This window comes from Cricetulus griseus, assembly GCF_003668045.3.
Source record: "Cricetulus griseus strain 17A/GY chromosome 1 unlocalized genomic scaffold, alternate assembly CriGri-PICRH-1.0 chr1_0, whole genome shotgun sequence".
Lineage (NCBI taxonomy): Eukaryota > Metazoa > Chordata > Mammalia > Rodentia > Cricetidae > Cricetulus > Cricetulus griseus.
The window spans coordinates 108,300,765-108,319,148 of record NW_023276806.1 but is presented as its reverse complement, the minus strand read 5'-3'; the positions used below and the strand labels follow the sequence as shown (position 1 = coordinate 108,319,148).

General features: G+C 35.8%; 1 protein-coding gene across 8 annotated transcripts in view; it reads right to left on the bottom strand.

The window, feature by feature from the left end:
- Sclt1 (sodium channel and clathrin linker 1) overlaps positions 1 to 18,384 on the bottom strand; it is a 146,862-nt gene that overhangs the window by 109,079 nt on the left and 19,399 nt on the right. For all 8 annotated transcript variants that reach the window (XM_035451108.1, XM_027391906.2, XM_027391907.2 and 5 more), the window contains 5 exons: positions 16,520 to 16,575; positions 15,160 to 15,295; positions 8,935 to 9,057; positions 6,685 to 6,750; positions 1,533 to 1,603 (listed from right to left, as the gene is read on the bottom strand). In XM_035451108.1, coding sequence (XP_035306999.1) covers positions 1,533 to 1,603; positions 6,685 to 6,750; positions 8,935 to 9,057; positions 15,160 to 15,295; positions 16,520 to 16,575 — 452 coding nt within the window. The remainder of the gene's footprint in view (positions 1 to 1,532; positions 1,604 to 6,684; positions 6,751 to 8,934; positions 9,058 to 15,159; positions 15,296 to 16,519; positions 16,576 to 18,384) is intronic.

Sequence of the window (18,384 nt, the reverse complement as noted above, 5' to 3'; positions counted from 1 at the left end):
AAATCAGCACAAGGAAACAAAGGATAAAGTCCAGAGTTTAAATTCATGAAATGGAAAACTAAAAGAACAATACAAAGGATTAATCAAACAAAGAGTGGGTCCTTTGAAAAGGACAAATAAACTGACAAATGTAATCCTTAGCAAAACTACTCAAAAGACCTGTCAATAAAATTAGAGATGAAAGGGGGGGTTTACATTATAGCAGTTTTCAATGAGTTCTAGATAACTAACAGTGAATATTCTGATCATACATACATACATACATACATACATACATACATACATACACACACACACACACACACACACTCTTGGTTTTTCTCTGTATAGCTTTGGAGCCTGTCCTGGAACTAGCTCTTGTAGACCAGGTTGGTCTCCAACTCACAGAGATACACCTGCCTCTACCTCCTGAGTACCAGGATTAAAGGCGTGTGCCACCACTGCCTGGCGAATATTATGAATTTATATTATAATGAATTAGAAAAATCTATTTGTTATAAAATTACTCATCTTGAAATCTGTTTTTGTTTTTTATATATTATTAGTTTTATTAGTTCTGAGTGTGTAGTTTAGTGGCAGAGGACTTGCCTAGAGTTTGCAAGGCTCTGGGTTTGATCCACAGCAATGCCACTCTTCCATTCTGAATCCCACCTTAAATCCTATCTTAAAGTTGAATGCAGCTCTGCTTCCCTTGTTCCTCTTAATGAGTGTATAGTGTTCCATGGATGGCAAATGTGCTCATTTTTTTTTTTTAAATCAACTTTGATACAATTTAAGAGTCATCTCAGAAGAGGGAAGATAAAAGAATTGCCTCCACCAGATTGGCCTTAGGCAAATCTGTGGGGAATTCTCTTGTTTAAAAACTGATGTCGGAGGACCCAGTCCAATGTGGGCAGTGCCACTTCTGGGCAGGTGGCCCTGGCTGTGCAAGAAAGGTAGGTAGTTCAGCAAGCCAGAGACAACAAGCCAGTAATCAGCATTCCTCCATGGTCTCTGCAATAATTCCTTCCCTGACTTCTCTCAATGATGGACAGTGAGTGCCATGGAAGGGAAAGATTTAAAAATAAACCCTTTCCTTCCCAAATTGCTTTTAGTCTGAAGTTCTATCATAGAAATAGAAAGCAAAGCTGGGCAGGAAGTCAATGGCTGTATGTACTTTCTCTTTCCAATCTCAGTTCCCCACTCCTCAACTGGTATTTCCTGTGATTATCTTCTAAGAAACAACAACAGGTTTTGGTGTTCCTTTTCCTCAGGCAGAAATCCAATAAAAGGTTAGTGGTAGAACACTTTTTTAGGGGGTTAGCTTTCTCCTGTAGCACTGGTTCACTATCCTTCCACACACATGCTATGGTTACCTCCTGACAGACTGCTTCAGTCTCTGCTCATGGCTGATGCTCATATATACAGAGTGTTTCTGGGAAAGGCTTTATAAATGGGAGGAAGAAAACACTTGAGAATATCTATGGCTTTTAAGGAAGTTTCCCTGAATGGATATAATTAATAATAAAAACAAAATTCATGACTGAAAATACCTAAGATGTTTTCGAAGTTTCTCAATCTCCATACTTTGTTCAGTTACTGTTTTCAGGAAGTGTTGGTTAGTCTGCCATAAGAACAAATCAAAAACATCCAGTATTAGAACATTTAGGAACTGCATTTCCCAAGGTAACATAAAGCATATAAGCAAAAACCAAACACAAAACAAAAAATAAGGTAAGATTCTTGATAATTACTATGTTTTTTTGAGGGTAAAATGTAACCTTGGGTCTCTTCCTTCCTTACCTTTACCTCCATGGATCCTGTTCCAAACTACCTGACCCTGAATTCCTGTCTGAGGGCTTCCTCTGGCTGATCTTTTACTCATCTACATGTGTAGGAAACTGAAAAATGTTATAGGTTATGGAATCAGTGTTGAATCATGTAAAACAGTTTAACAATATTGATGGGATTGAGGTATTAGTAATGCAAATTTCTGTGTTCATGGGTGGGACAAAAACTATGTCTATCACTGGGATTAAGCTCTAGAAAGATGGCTAATTTATCTAGTTATTTTTAAAATTGACATGTATTTACTGGACAAAGGCACAGACATAGTACTTGAAGGTCAAAAGCCAACTTGTGGGAATCAGTTCTCATCTTCTTCCACATGGGTCTCAGAGACCGACTCAGGTCTTCAATCTTAGCAGCACTACATTTATCCACCAAGTCATCTTCCTGGCCCAATTTATTTTATTTTAAAGTTAATTAAAAACAAAACAAAACAAAAAACACCAACCAACCAACCAACCAACCAACCAATCAAACAAACAAAAATGGGACAGAGTCTTGTTATATGGCCCAGATTGGTCTCAAACTTTCCATCCTTTTGACTGCTTCCAGAGTGTTAGGATTACAGGAATACTCATCTGTGTGCAGCTTATTTATATTTTGTTTTATTTTCATTATATGTGTTAATTGTATAAAATAATGGGTTTCATTATGATATCTACATGTACAAAAAGTGCTTCAATCAGATTATCCCAATCGGTTATAATTTCTTTGTCCATTCTCCCCTTTACTCTTTTATAGCTCTACAATCCCCTTTAAAATTAAAATATGACATCATTTCCTCTCTTCCTACTCTTCCCATATTCTATCCTGTATATCCCTTTCAAATTCATGGTCTCTCATTCTTTATTATTATGTGTATATGTCTGTGTGTGTAAATGCAACTTACTGAGTTCATTTACTCTTGATTATATGTTTATTCTTTTAGGGATGGCCACTTGTGATTGAAATAATCATTTAGGGTGCTCATCTCTGGGGAAGACAAATTCTTCTTTAAGTTGCTTTCAGTCACCTGTAGGTATTCATCTAGGGGATATCTGTTAAGTCTATTTGGCCCCTTGTATAATTTCACTCTGTAGTTCGTATTAACTTTTTTATCTGGATTATCTACTACTAATATTGAGTGGGGTACTGATATTTCCCACTATTATTACATCCCTTTACATCGAGTGAAGCTTGTTTATGAAACTGGGTACACCAACATTTCCTGCATATATATATAAATAGCAGTTGCATTTCTTTATGGATTGTTCCTTTGTCAACATATAGAAACCTTTATCTTCGGAATAATTTTGACTTGAAGTATGCACTGCATATATGGGTTTTTGCTGTTGATAATCCTAGAGGATTTTTTTTTTCTGAGTTGAACATGCAGGGTTTGGTGCTAATTCTTATTTGTTCATCATTCCTCATGAAAATTTATTCTTAGGTCTCATGATTCTTTTCTCCACATTTCTGCTTTGGAATCTTTGAAATATATTCCTTAGTGCTGGCTTAGTTGTCATGTGTTGCTTTCAGTTGTGTTCATCTTGGAAGGTCTTTATTTCTCCATTGATTTTAAATAACTTTTTGGATATGATAATCTTAGTTGGCAGTTATTTATTCTAAAAGATTGAAATAAATCATCCCATGTTTTCTTGGCTTAGAGCTCCTCCTGAAAAGAGAGGTCTGATGTAATTCTAATGAGTTTGTCTTTAGGAGCAACTTGGGATTTCACTCTTATAGTTTTCACTATTTTGTTTTTGTTCTGTACTCTTGGCATTTAACTATAATGTGACAAGGAGACATTCTTTCTGGTCCTATTTGGAGTTCTTAATGGTTCCTATTCTTGGATTGCCATATCTTTTTGTAGATTTGGGAAATTGTCTGCTATAGTGAACAAGTTTTATACATCTCTTTGCTTTTCTAAACCCAGATCCTTCTTTTGCTCTTAAAAATCTTCAGTTTTGCTAGTTACTGAAAACTGTGGTAATTATTTTTTAAAAAATTATTTCTAACTGCTACCAGGAAAGAGGTCTAAAACTTATCTTCAATTCCAGATTCTATATTTTTATTTGATTTATTAAGACTTTAATTCCTCCCTTTGAATTATCTTATTCTTTCATTTGATTTAGTCTCCTCCATTGAATTTGTCAGGGTAGTGTACAGTGTTCTTTAGTTCCATAATTTATATCAAGAATTTAAAAAATCTTTGTTTAAAGTTCACATTTCATTAATGTTTTTCATTGACCCCAGTATCTTAATAAGAGTTACTATATATATATATATATATATATATTATATATATGGAGAGAGAGGGAGAGGAGAGAGAGAGAGAGAGAGAGAGAGAGAGAGAGAGAGAGAGAGAGAGAGAGATCTAAGATCTAAACCCCATCTCCTTTATTTAGGGCTGATTTCTGAATTTTATGGGTTCCTATGAAACAACAACTTTGTTTTTTCACTTTTGGGGGTGACTGTAGTGGTTTCTAGACATGGAAGAAAACTGAAATCCTCCTGGGCTCCAAAGACTGACAACTTACAAAAGAGGACCTCCATCAATTAGCTAGTCATAGGTTTGGGAGGTGTCCTGGATTATTTTCCACCCCCTAGAGAGAGTGGCAGCTTTTGTGTACTTGCTCGGTGATAAGGGCAATACTGTGGCATACATCAGTCTATGTCATAACTCCTTTATGTATCTACACTGTGCTGGACAGAGCACCAAGACTAACAAGACTGACACATTTCTGGAAAGCCCTAAGAAGATAGGGTGCTGGATGCAAAGATCTGTTCTTTCCCACAGGAGGAAGTCAGAGCTGAGCTTTCATTCATTAGCTGGTAATGAGTAAGGTGATGGACAGCTACTAGTCCCAACAGCACCACACTGCCATTCTCTGAACAGTGGCTAAACTGTCTAGGAATTGTTAAGAACTCCAGGACAAACAAGATGGAAGTTAATCTTTTGAGACAGAGGGTCTAGCTGTGTACACCAATCTTTTATTTCCTCTGGAGGAATCTGGGAGCTAGGGAGTCTGATTTTTGATTATATCGTCCTATGGTGCTAGATTGGGAACCACTCCTATAATAAAAAACAAAACAAAACAAAACAAAACAAAACAAAAAAACCCAACCCACTAGTTTTACTGTGCCTGGTTTCATCCTCTCCTGGGATGCAGGAACTTTTCAGTAGGTTCTGGATTGCTGAATCAATGTGTTTGTGGAGAAAGTAGTCAGGGATTTCTACGCTGACACATTCCTTCAGTTTCACTACAATAAACTTTATTTACCCTACACTGCTTACATTATTGTGCATCTACAAGAGCCTAGTAAACGACCTTTTTTAAATGGGAACTGCTTGCCTTTTATAGGGACTGCTCCTTTTTGTTTTGATCTTGACTCAGATTTGCTCCTACAACTAAGCTCTTAATGTTCTTTGATTTGTATACAATTGTTTCATGACAGCTTTGTTGCTTACTGGTTAATTGACACCCACTATATACATTAAGAAAACTGTAGTTCTTGTCTGACACTATGAATTTTTACTTTTATAAAGACAGGGTCACATCTCAGTATGTAGACTAGCATGGTCCTAAACGGAAAGATAGCTGTCTACCTTTGCCTCTGACTCATGAATGCTGGACTTAAAAGTACCACACCATGGTTTCATATACCCCATGAATACTCAAACATCCTTTTCCTATGACTTTCATTAAAAATGTTTAGGCGTTATTGAAACAGTAATGTATCTACAGTAGGAATACCAAAGGATTATATAATTCCTACAGTTCTGGGAGATACATTGAGACAAATGATAAATAATTGCTACATTAGGTTAAAGTACTAGTTTCCATGTAGAAATATATTATTATAAGCCTGTCTTTTAGTACATTTCACTTGAATTTTAAGACTCCTCAGAAATATATTGTAAAAAACCATACAAACAAATAACCTATGATTAGAAATCCCAAATATTAGCCAGGTATGGTGGCTCATGACTACAATCCCAATACTAGGTAAAGTGAGGCAAGAGGACTGTCAGGAGACTGAAGCCAGCTTGGGTAAATGAAAGCTTGCCTAGGCTACAGTATGAGCCTATGTCTCAAAAATAACACAAACATACAAGGAGATCCTAAATGTTAGTATAAGTAGAAGACATGTGATTAAAGGATAATAAAATAGTGCAATAAAATGGGATGACTTACTTTTGATGACATAACTACTCTTAAGCATAGATATTGTTTAGTTATTAGCAAGAATTAGCAGAGTAACTAGGGAAGAATGAAAAGCAAAGGGAGGGATCACCCAGAGTGCTATAATTCTATTACTCAACAATGAGTAAAAACAAAATTCCAAGGAGGTAAGGAAAGCAAAAGGAAAATATGAGAATTAAAGGAGATTAAGTAGAACAAAGGGGCTGGATTATATTTGTTAGGAAAATGTAGGGGAATTTATATATATTATGGTTAATGTTGACAGTTAATTTACAGATAGTTCTTAGTTTATTCTTTTTAAAGAAGCAATTCATTCATTCAACAAAAAGCACATTTCTAGCTGTGTGTAATAAGAAACAATAAAGATTAAATGTGTGCATTACTTTTGAGGGCCTGATGGTCTAGATCCCTGTATTCTTTAGTAATCTTGCCAAATATCCTGAGAGTTTTCCGATTAGGATGTACTTCAAATACAGGTTGGTTGTATCTTCAAAGGGCACTGTAAAGTATGATCAGTTACTGAATATGTAAGAAGATCAGAAAAGGTACTGCCTATATGTTTTAATAAATACAACATGATTTCTACTGTGATGTAAATAAGCATAAATAAATATAGTTACAGTTTCTAATTTGTAAAAATTAGGTACAGGAAATGGTTATTTCCACTTACCATTTCTATGTTCTCATTAGCAACATGAAGTTTCTTGGTTAGTTGTTGAAAATTATTCAGCTGATCCTAATAGGAAAGTAAGGTGAGTCCATAGTATTTTGTTTGTAGCCCATACTTTAAATAAAACTAAAATCAAATTATATGCTTATATTTGTATGACATCAGCATTATATCTGCTATTATGTGGATTAGTAGTCAAATAAATAAGAATAAACTTTTAATGATCAAAAATTTAGCCAGGTAGTGATGGTGCATACCTTTAATCCCAGCACCTGGGAGGCAAAGGCAAACAGATCTCTGTGAGTTCGATGCCAGCCTGGTCTACAAAGCTACACAGAGAAACCCTGTCTCGAAAAACAGAAACAAACAAACAAAATAAACAAAAGAATTAAAAAGGAAGCAATGTGATACTAATGATTTGTATTTTATATAAAAAATCATTTGTATAAATTTGTCCACTGGTAAATACTATCTTACATATAAAAGACCTTCATTTACAAACATTTGTTAAGTGACTAGAAGTTTCAAAAGCTAGAGAGTACATGCATGACACTGGAAACCACACATTCAAACCTATCCAAAATGAGTAATATAAACTGTGCAAAGGAGCCACTGTGGCTCTTCTGCAACTGTTGTAAAGTCCCTGTATTCTACAAGTTTAAAATCATTTGATCAGGTTATACGGTCCTTTTAAACCAAGTAATGTACAAATAACAAATTTACAACATGTTAACATGTTAGATAACATGTTGTTAACATGTTAGATAACAAAAGTAATGGTTAATAGCCAACCAAGGAAATAGAGATAAAGTATTATTTCTAAAGTTGTTTACAAAAAAATCAAATTATATAACTACAGTAGAAGAATGATCTTAAGTGAAAACAACACAATAATTTGAGGGCTTAGTTTTTGCCTTGAAAATTTACTTTTATCAAAGGTGTTTTATATTAGATATTAGAAGTACAAATTCTATAGATCAGATTATATGTGTTATTAGAAATCACAGCATGGATAATACAACAAAAAGACATCTTGTAAACTAGAGTATCATATAAGTACCATTAGAATTACACAGGCAGAAATTCACTCTGATGATAAGAATATTCACAATCTTGAATTTGAACAATTAAAAAATCAGAGTTAAGATAACCCACTTATTTAAACACATAGTTCTGAAGATCTACAGAAAATGCTCAAACTGTAATCTTCCCATAGTATTTAAATGTATTTAGCAGTAAAAGAACCAACAGAAAAACAATGAAGGCAGATTTCTCAATGGGAAAGGTGGTCTTTATGAAATAGTTTTATTAATAGAGGTATAAAGCAAAAGGTAGATGCCCAATGTAAAAACACTCTTGCTTTAGACAGAAAGACATCTTCAATAACTAATAAGACTTCTTCCTATGAGGGTAGGGGAGAGAGAGCTGCCACAATAAGAGCAAGAGAAGAGGAGTAGAGGAGAGGAAATGGAGGAGCAGAAATATTCATTTGGGGGAAGAATAGAGGAGAGAAAGTAGGATGAGAGATACCATATCAGAGGGAGCCACTATAGGTCCGAGAAGAGATCTGGAACTAGGGAGATCTCCAGAGACCTACAAGGATGACACGATCTGACAATCCAGGCAATGGTGGAGAGGATAACCTAAAAGCCCTTCCCCTAAAATGAGGTTGATGACCTCTCTTTATGCCATCCTAGAGCCCTCATCCAGTGGCTGATGGAACCAGAGACAGACATCCACAGATATACACTGAGCTGAAATTGGGAATTTAGTTGAAGAGAGGGAGGAATGAAGGGGTGTGTACCAGGTTGGAGAAACCCACAGGAACAACTGGCCTGAACAAGGGAGAGCACATCGACCCCAGATGCTGTCAGGGAGGCCAGTACAAGACTGATCCAGACCCCTGAACATGGATGTCAATAAGGAGGCCTCTGCACTCCAGGGAGCCTCTGGTGGTGGTTTAGTATTTTTCCCTGGTGCAAGAAGGGACTTTGAGAGCCAGCCTGGTTTACAGAGCAAGTTCATAGAGAAATCCTGTTTCGGGAAAAAAAAAAAAAAAAAAAGCAAACAAACAAAAAGCACAACGTGCACTGAAGCAGTTCTTTGATTATTCATATTTTTAAAAGATTCTGAGATACATTTGTTAATTAGTTAAAAAACAAGTCTTAGAAACTTCTCAAAATAGTTATTTTTTCATGATTTTTATGATTTCTCACTGATATTTAAGAAAATCATGAAACCTAGGTTCACCTTTTGCTTTTGATTTTCAAATACATGAATCTGGGCTTCAGTCATATGTTCCTGGTAGAGTTTCCGTATACTTTCCAACTCCTGAGAAGCAGTCTGCCAGAGTTCCAGAGCCCAAGCTTTCTCCTATCAAACAAACAAACAAACAAACAAACAAAACTGATAGTTTATTAAAAAGTATCAGCAGGCTATTTCATTATAGTATTAATGGATCATATTCTTTTACAAATGGGTTCTTGTAAAATTAGAAAGTAAAACTAGAATGTATATAAAGATGGTAGTCATGCATTGTTTAATGATGGGAACACTTAAATGTACTATTAGGAAGTTTAACCATTATGTGACCATAGCACATATACTTAACACAAGATACAATTTCTACAATCATTACTAGGTGATGCAATCATAGGTAGTAATACTGTAGTCCATCACTGACAGAAATGTGTTATGTGGCACATGATTGTACTATAATAATACTCACGATTTAAAATTTTAATAGTACTTTAGAGAACAAATTTAAAAACTAAAATTTCCTTATTTTGAAATTTTACTTAGATTTAATAACTAAAATTAATGTTATCAGCAATACTAAAAATTAATCCCCAGGGCCAGATGGCTTCAATGCAGAATTCTACCAAGAATTCAAACAAGAGCAAGAATCTACAAGAATTCAAACAATTCCTCAAATTGTTCTAGACAATAGAAGCTGAAAGGACATTGCCAAGCTCTTTTTACAAGGCTACAATTACCTTGATACCCAAGCCACAAAAAGACACAACTAAGAAGAGAACTACAGAACAATATCACTCATGAACATTGATGCAAAAATACTCAAAAAAATATTGGCAAATCGAATCCAAGAACACATCAGAGAAATCATCCACCATGATTAACTAGGCTTCATCCCAGGGATGCAAGGATGGTTCAACATACAAAAATCCCTCAATGTAATCCACCATATAAACAAAATGAAAAAGAAAAAACACATGATCATCTCACTAGATGCTGAAAAAGCCTTTGACAAAATCCAACATCCCTTCATAATAAAGGTCTTGGAGAGATCAGAGATAACAGAAACATATCTAAAAATGATAAAAGCAATATAGCAAACCAACTGCCAACATCAAACTAAATGGAGAGAAATTCAAAGCGATTCCTCTAAAATCAGGAACAAGACAAGGCTGCTCACTCTCTCTGTATCTCTTCAATATTGTATTTGAAGTTCTAGCTAGAGCAATGAGACAAGAAAAGGAGATCAAGGGGATACAATTGGAAAGGAAGAAGTCAAACTTTCACTATTTGCAGATGATATGATAGTCTACATAAATGAACCGGAAAACTCTACCAGGGAACTCCTACAGCTGATGAACACTTTCAGCAAAGTGGCAGGATACAAAACCAACTCAAAAAGATCAGTAGCCCTACTATATAAAGATGATAAATGCAATGAGAAAGAAATCAGAGAAACATCACCCTTTACAATAGCCACAAACAACATAAAATATCTTGGGGTAATGCTAACCAAACAAGTGAAAGACCTGTACAGTAAGAACTTTGAGTCTTTAAAAAAAGAAATTAAAGAAGATACCAGAAAATGGAAAGATCTCCCATGCCCTTGGGTAAGTAGGATCAACATAGTATAAATGGCAATCTTGCGAAAAGCAATCTACAGATTCAACTCAATCCCCATCAAAATCCCAAAACAGTTCTTCACAGACCTTGAAAGAACAATACTCAACTTTATATGGAAAAACAACCCTGTACAATAAAGGAAATTCTGTAGGAATCACCATCCCTGACTTCAAGCTCTATTATAGAGCCACAGTCCTGAAAACAGCTTGGTATTGGCACAAAAATAGATAGACAAATGGAATCAAATTGAAAACCCTGATATTAACCCATACACCTACGAACATCTGATTTTTGACGAAGAAGTTATATTTATACAATGGAAAAAATAAAGCATCTTCAACAAATGGTGCTGGAGTAACTGGATTCAGACAGGTAGAAGATTGCAGATAGATCCATATCTATCTTCATGCACAAAACTTAAGTCCAAATAGACCAAAGACCTCAACATAAATCCATCCACACTGAACCTCTTAGAAGACAAAGTGGGAGGTACCCTTGAATGAATTGGTGCAGAAGACCAATTCCTGAACATAACACCAGTAGCACAGACATTGAGATCCACAATTAATAAATGGGACCTCCTGAAACTGAGAAGCGTCTGTAAGGCAAAGGACATAGCCAGTAAGACAAAATGACAGCCCACAGAATGGGAAAAGATCTTCACCAACCCCACATCTGACAGAAGGCTGACATCCAAAATATACAGTGAACTCAAGAAGCTAGTCACCAAAACAACAAACAATGAAATTAAAAAGTGGGGTGCAGAACTAAATAGAAAATTCTCAACAGAGGAATCTAAAATGGCTTTAAGACACTTAAGAAAGTGCTCAAAATCCCAAGCCATCAGGGAAATGCAAATCAAAACAACTCTTTACACCGGCCAGAATGGTTAAAATCAAAACCACCAATAACAAACTATGCTGGAGAGGATGTGGAGAAAAAGGAACACTCCTCCATTGCTGGTGGGAGTGCCAACTTGTAGGACCACTTTGGAAATTAGTAAGGTGGTTCCTCAGGAAAATGGGAATCAGTCTACCTCAAGATCCAGCAATTCCTCTCTTGGGCATATACCCAAAGAATTCATATTCACACAACAAAGACATATGTTCAACCATATTCATAGCAGTGTTGTTTATAATAGCCAGAACCTGGAAGCAACCTAGATGCCCCTTAACTAAATAATGGGTAGAGAATTTGTGGTACATTTACATAATGTAGTACTACTCAGTGGAAAAAAGCAATGGAATCTTGAAATCTGCAGGCAAATGGATGGAACTAGAAGAAACCATTCTGAGTGAGGTAACCCAGTCACAAAAAGACAAACATGGTATGTACTCACTTATATATGAATTTCAGACATACAGTAAAGGATTACCAGATTACAATCCACATCACCAAAGGAACTAGGAAACAAGGAGGACCCCAAGAGAAGAACGCATGGTCCCTCAGAAAAGGAGAAGGGGCAGGATATCCTGAGCAAATTGGGAACTTGGGGGTAGGGGAGAGGGATCTGGGAGAAGGAAAGGGGAAGAAGACGAGGAGAGAGAGGAAATCAGGGAGCAGGAAGGTTGAGTGGGGGAAGAAAGAGGAGAGGAGGATGAGAGATACCATAATAAAGGGAGCGATTATAGGTTTAAGGCGAGATCTGACACTAGGGAGATTTCCAGAGATCTACAAGGAGAAACCAACTAAGCAATAGTGGAGAGGCTACCCTAAATGCCCTTCCTCTATAATGATAGACTGATGACTGCCTTATATGCCATCATAGAGCCTTCATCCAGTGGCTGTTGGAAGCTGAGGCAGACACCCGTAGCTAAACACTGAACTGAACTCGAACCCAGTTGCAGAGAGGAAGGAGTGATGAGTAATGAGGTCAAGACTGGGCTGGTGAAACCCCCAGAAACTGACCTGAACATGGATCCCAGACTGATGTCTGGGAGGCCAGCATGGGACTGATCCAGACCTCTGAATGTGGATGTCATTGGGGAGGCCTAGACACTCTATGGGGCCTCTGGTAGTGGACCAGTATTTATCCCTGAAGTAAGAAAGGACTTTGGGAGCCCATTTCACATGGAGGGATGCTCTCTCAGCCTGGACGCATGGGGGAGGGCCTGGGCCCTGACCAGGATGACATGACAGACTGTGGAGATCCCCCATAGAGGGCCTTACCCTCCCTGGAGAGTAGAGGGGGGATGGATAAGGGGTTGGTGAGGGTGGGGGAGGAGAGGAGGGAAAGGAAGCAGGGATTGACATGTGAAGCAGGCTTGTTTCTAATTTGAACTAATAAAAAAATAATATCTTGGAAATAAAACCACTCTACTTGTCTACAAAAAAGTGCAAATTAAGCCTTGACATTACTAAATGAGAAAATTCCTTCTGAGAAAATACAGTGTGACTTTCTGATTATAAAGAGTTTATTGTACTTATTCTAGTGCTTATTGTAGAAAACTAGGAAAATATGGAAAATAGAAGCAATAAAGAACTACTCAGAAGTTTAGGTATTAGCTGATAAATACTACTAATTTGGATATAATAGTCTTTATAAATGTTGACTCTGTTCATGTCTATACATTTTTATAATGTGCTTCTGGGACACAACTTTTTAAGTAAAGTCCTACTTAGAAGTTTAGGTATTAGCTGATAAATACTACTAATTTGGATATAATAATCTTTATAAATGTTGACTCTGTTCATGTCTATACAGTTTTTTTTATAAATGTGCTTCTGGGACACAACTTTTTAAGTGTTTTTTTAGCAAAATTATAATCATATAATGTATTATGTGTTACACATAATGTAACTCTATTTTACTTGGCATTTTATAGTGAGGTTTTTTTAATTAATCAATTAATGTTTTAATACAGTCTTACCAGCTCAGAGTTTAAGATATTCAGAAGATTTTGAAGTCAAAATTATGTTTATAACAACAGGAAAACAACAGTGGAATTTTCTAAAGCATATGCTAGGTCATTCCTGTGCTGAGGGCTGGCAGAAAGTATGCCTATCTCACTATTCAAAAAATAAAGCCTGTTAATTTACAGTAGACTAAATATTGACAGATATAACTCACAAAAAAGTACTTTTGGATACTTAAATAAGGTAGGTGGTCCATGAAGGTTCTTGAAACCAAAAGGCTAAGAAATGCTAACTTAACCCTCTGAGATCATACAAACAGTAAATTACCTATGGTCCTTAACAAGTTTTGACTAAGATTAGAAAACAAAACAAAACGTTTTCTCGTTGTTGTTACTGGAATGAGAAATGTCCCTATGGGCATCTGTCTTTGGACTCTGGGTCCTCATTTGGTGATACTGTTTAGGGAGGTTATAGAAACTTTAGGAGATGGGCCTTGTTAGAGGAAGTCATCACTGGGGGCAGGTTTTTTAAGGTCTGTATCTTTGTCCCACTTCTAGCTTGCTGTCTCTGATTCCTGTGTGTAGCTGAGATGAGATCTCTCAGCTTATTGTTCCTGCTGCTGGCCTCCATGACTTCCCCACCATTATGAAGTCTAAATTCTCTGGAACCATAAGCCAAATAAATCCTTTCTTCTTTAAGTTGTTTTTGGCCATTGCATATGATCATAATGAGAGAAAATCAACTATATATTCTTTATCTCTAAAGTTTAAGCTTTGGAATTCCAGGTAAAGACTAGGGAATTATCTGTCTTATTCCTGCAAAGCTAGCGCTAAAAGACAGGCAATTTTGGTCTATCCTGAGTAAGCTTTCAGGATACAGGATTTTAAGTTTCTATCAAGTGATTACTAAGTATAACATGCACTCAGAAAACGTACAAATGACCACTCCCACCCCTTGACAGTGTCATCAACAGCTCCAATGATTTTTCTTCATCCACAGAGCTACAAAGTAGAAGAGAGATTCAAACTCATATAAGGTCTGAGATACAGAGATGTAAAATTATAAAGTGAAATAAAGCTCCTTTATGTACAAATTCATAAAAAATTTAACACTGAAAAGTGAAATGCACAGGACACAGAATACCAGAAATTTCAAAAACCATGAAGAAAGAAAAAAGCCAGACAACGTATAATAATTATGTTTCAATCTTTGAAAATTGAAAATGGTATCAGAAAAAAACACACAAAACATGTAAATTTAAGGAAACTAAATCTTTGATTACTTCTTTCTTTAGAGTTTTCTTCTAACATTAATTATTCTTAAAGGACAAAAAATGTTCAAATGTCATATGATTCAATTAAAATATATTTGAAGCTATATTTGTAATAGTAAGAGCATTTATTACAAGTTTTAAGCAAATACAATCAAGTGCTATAAATTTTGTTATTCTGTTCAGTACCAAAATATAAGCCCTGAAATCAAAAATACAAATGACATTATACAGACTGAATAGGTTATATTCAGAGAGTACATATATATACATATATGTATGTAATAACAATTAATGAAAAAAGGTCATGAATTTGAGAATAGAGCAAGGAAGAATATTTTTGAGGGTTTGGAGTAGGAAAGGGAAGAGAAGGGAGAAATGATATAATAATATCAAAAATAAAAATGTAAAGATTAACACATATTTCTGAGGACTTTAAACTTACTAAATAAAAATAGTACATCACTTACCTGATTGGCTAGTTGCAACTGTTCCTGAAGGTTCCTCACAGTCTCATCATCTGCACAGATGTCATTTCCTATCCCTGTGCCAAAGGGAAGGGCTTCCAATTGCTTTTCAACAGCATCTTTTAATTTACTGTGCAACCTTTGCGATAAGCAGTTAACATTATACTTCTTTTAATAAGAGTACAATTACCACTGGGGGGTCATTAAATCAACATGGGTCACACATAATACTTTATACAAAAATCGCTTAAATGAAAATAAGAATGGAAGTACTGGGAGGTGCTATGTAAGCTACCAATGGGGTAAAATCGGTAGTTTTATCCGGCCGTGGTACCTATACACACAACAATGACCAGCATATCATATCCCTAGAGGTGAAATAGTAGCACTTCTATCTTCTGAGTAACCAAAATATGTCTAATTAGAATTAAGGCCTGCTCTAGAAGAGGAAAAATTCAGATGTAGTACTATATACCTAGCCAACTATCTAAGACTGATGTGATGAGTCCAGGAAACCTAGAAGGAACCCACTACTGCCACTTTCCTAAACCAATATAATCTCTAAATGTATTCATTCCAAATAGTTATCCTTATACCCCCAGATAAAGGTAATCTCAGCTCTCAACTGTATACTACTGTTGAAAGCTACAACTGGCCAAAACAAAGAAAACTGACTGTGAGGTGCCCAGACACATTCTATACTACTACCCCAATATCTGAGACTCAGAGAACAAAGGACGAGGAAGCAGAAAGATTGTAAGAGCCAAAGGACCAGGACATCTGCTAAGAAACTGTGTCTTCTACATAGGTCAGGGAAAGCTACACCCATGGTAACCTAAACAAAGATCTGAACAATGACACTGGTTGACATGACTATGAAAAGGGGAAACCTTACAAGGCTTTATCCTTAGAGGAAGAACTATAAACAATTAAGGACTATTGAGAGAGGCAAAATTTGTGGTTACCTAATATCATGTGGTCAGCCCTAAAAGTACATAGGAGAGTGGCACTAAATGGACTCAGTAGGTTTGTTAACACACACACACACACACACACACACACACACACACACTGTATGTATGTATGTATGTATGTATATATGTATATATATATATACATAAACCTGTAATAATAATAATAATAGGTAAAGAAAAAGAAAAAGATTTTGTATTGCAATTAATAGGCAAGAAAGTTCCACAAGAAAGAAGTTAAATAACTTGTTTAAAGTCACAGTTAATGAAGCCAATAGTGAACAGAAATTCAAGCCCAGGAGTCTTCATGCTAAACCACTGTACTCTATTATCAAAGAACAAAAATATAAGTTACCTAGAGCAACAAAAGACCAATTGGCTAATTGATTTACCTTTCGTTTTCAGTGATGACAGTTTCAAGTTGTAGTTTCATCTCACCCATGTGTTTCTATAGGAATAAAACACAGTGAAGTAATACATTCTCCAGTCAATTAGATCTCCATTTAGTACTGAATTTACATGTAAGCAGTCAGGATTTTTGGTATTTACAGATAAAATGTATTCATTATATTTAACAAGCAGTATCACATGTACATAGTTTAACAATGTACCAAACATAATAAAACATTCATTCTGGGGCTGGAGAGAGGGCTCGGTGGTTAAGAGGACTGACTGTTCTTCCAGAGGTCCTAAGTTCAATTCCCGGCAACCACATGTTGACTCACAACCACCTTGAATAAGATCTGGTGCCCTCTGCTGGTGTACAGGCAGAAGACTGTATACATAATAAAAAAATCTTTAAAAAATGTTTCTTAAATTCATTTTGAATAGATTATAAATAAATAAAAATATTTTATGTAATAATTGAGAAACATTAAAAAATATACATCCAGGAAACCAAAAGATATACTTCAGTATAATAAAAATACCAGTTGAGTTGGGCATGATGGTGTATGCCTTTAATCCCAGTGCTGGAGAGATAGATCGAGGTAAATATCTGTGAGTTGCCTTTAATTCCAGCACTTAGGAGACAGAGGCAGGGAAATATCTGTGAGTTTGAGGATAGCCTGGTCTACAAAGTGAGTTCCAGGATAGCCAGGACTGTTATACAGAGAAACTCTGTCTCAGAAAATAAAAACAAAACAAAACAACCAGTTGACTGTTATACCTTGAAAACATATCTTAATTCATCAATTTAGGGGAAGCCCATATCAGTATGTAGACTCTCTCCTACTTCAAGAGGCAAAATGAGAATGGTGAAAAAGAAAATTAAGGTCCTCTTTAGCAATTACTCACTATCTCACCACCCTTACTAATTATATGAACTCTGCTCTAAACAAGGTTGCTATGGTAAACAGACATGGCCACTGACATATTTAGCAGGCTAGATGACTTAAAAACCTGCTAACCAAAATACAATCAAGATCATAATCCATACTGTAAAGAGAATAAGATAAAAGTTTCACTGATTTTCTCTGAGGAAATGAAGAGATTATTAACATTTCAAAGGGAAAGGAAGAGGGAATTTAATAAAAGCAAAATGGCAAAATAATGAGTCAGTTTTCAGTAAGAGCTGGTCATGGAAATAACGTGTTTAAAAAAAGGGTACACTCAGCTCAAAATCCATCCATCAGTCCTGATGGTGCACTCTAGGGGAAAGGAGAAGAGCCAAGCCTGGAGCAGACCTGGCAAGAGATGTGTGAACAGGCAGCTCTCCAAGTCTGTCTCTCTCCTATTCAGAGAGGCTTACAGCAGCTTGGCTTAAGAAATCACTAACCACCTTTTAATACAAAATTGGCATCAAAGTTGAATTTTTCTCAAGTTCTGGCTAGGCCAGAATTTCAGTCAAACCGAAATGACTTAATGTACTACCAGATAACTGAGTACTGATCATATTTGCAAAAACACTAACTTGAAAAGTATCTAATACTGTAAATGATTACATAGAATATGTGTATTACATAAGTTGCAATAGGACTTTACTATAAAATATTTGAAAATATTTATTTGGAAGGAAAGAAAATCTATAGAGTATCTTTTATATCATCAAAATTTCCCTACTATACTTTTTCGGAGGTGAGGGTAGGAATCTTTATACATAAAATTACAGCATGCTTTTCCCGCTTTGAAGGTATACTATTTCTTGGTCACATCTGTAATTCTTTTTTCTTTCAATGTGTTAGATTTTGTTTGTCTGTGTTTTTGAGAGTCTCTCCATGTAGTCCTGCCGGTCCAAAACTGTCTATGTAGCTAAGGC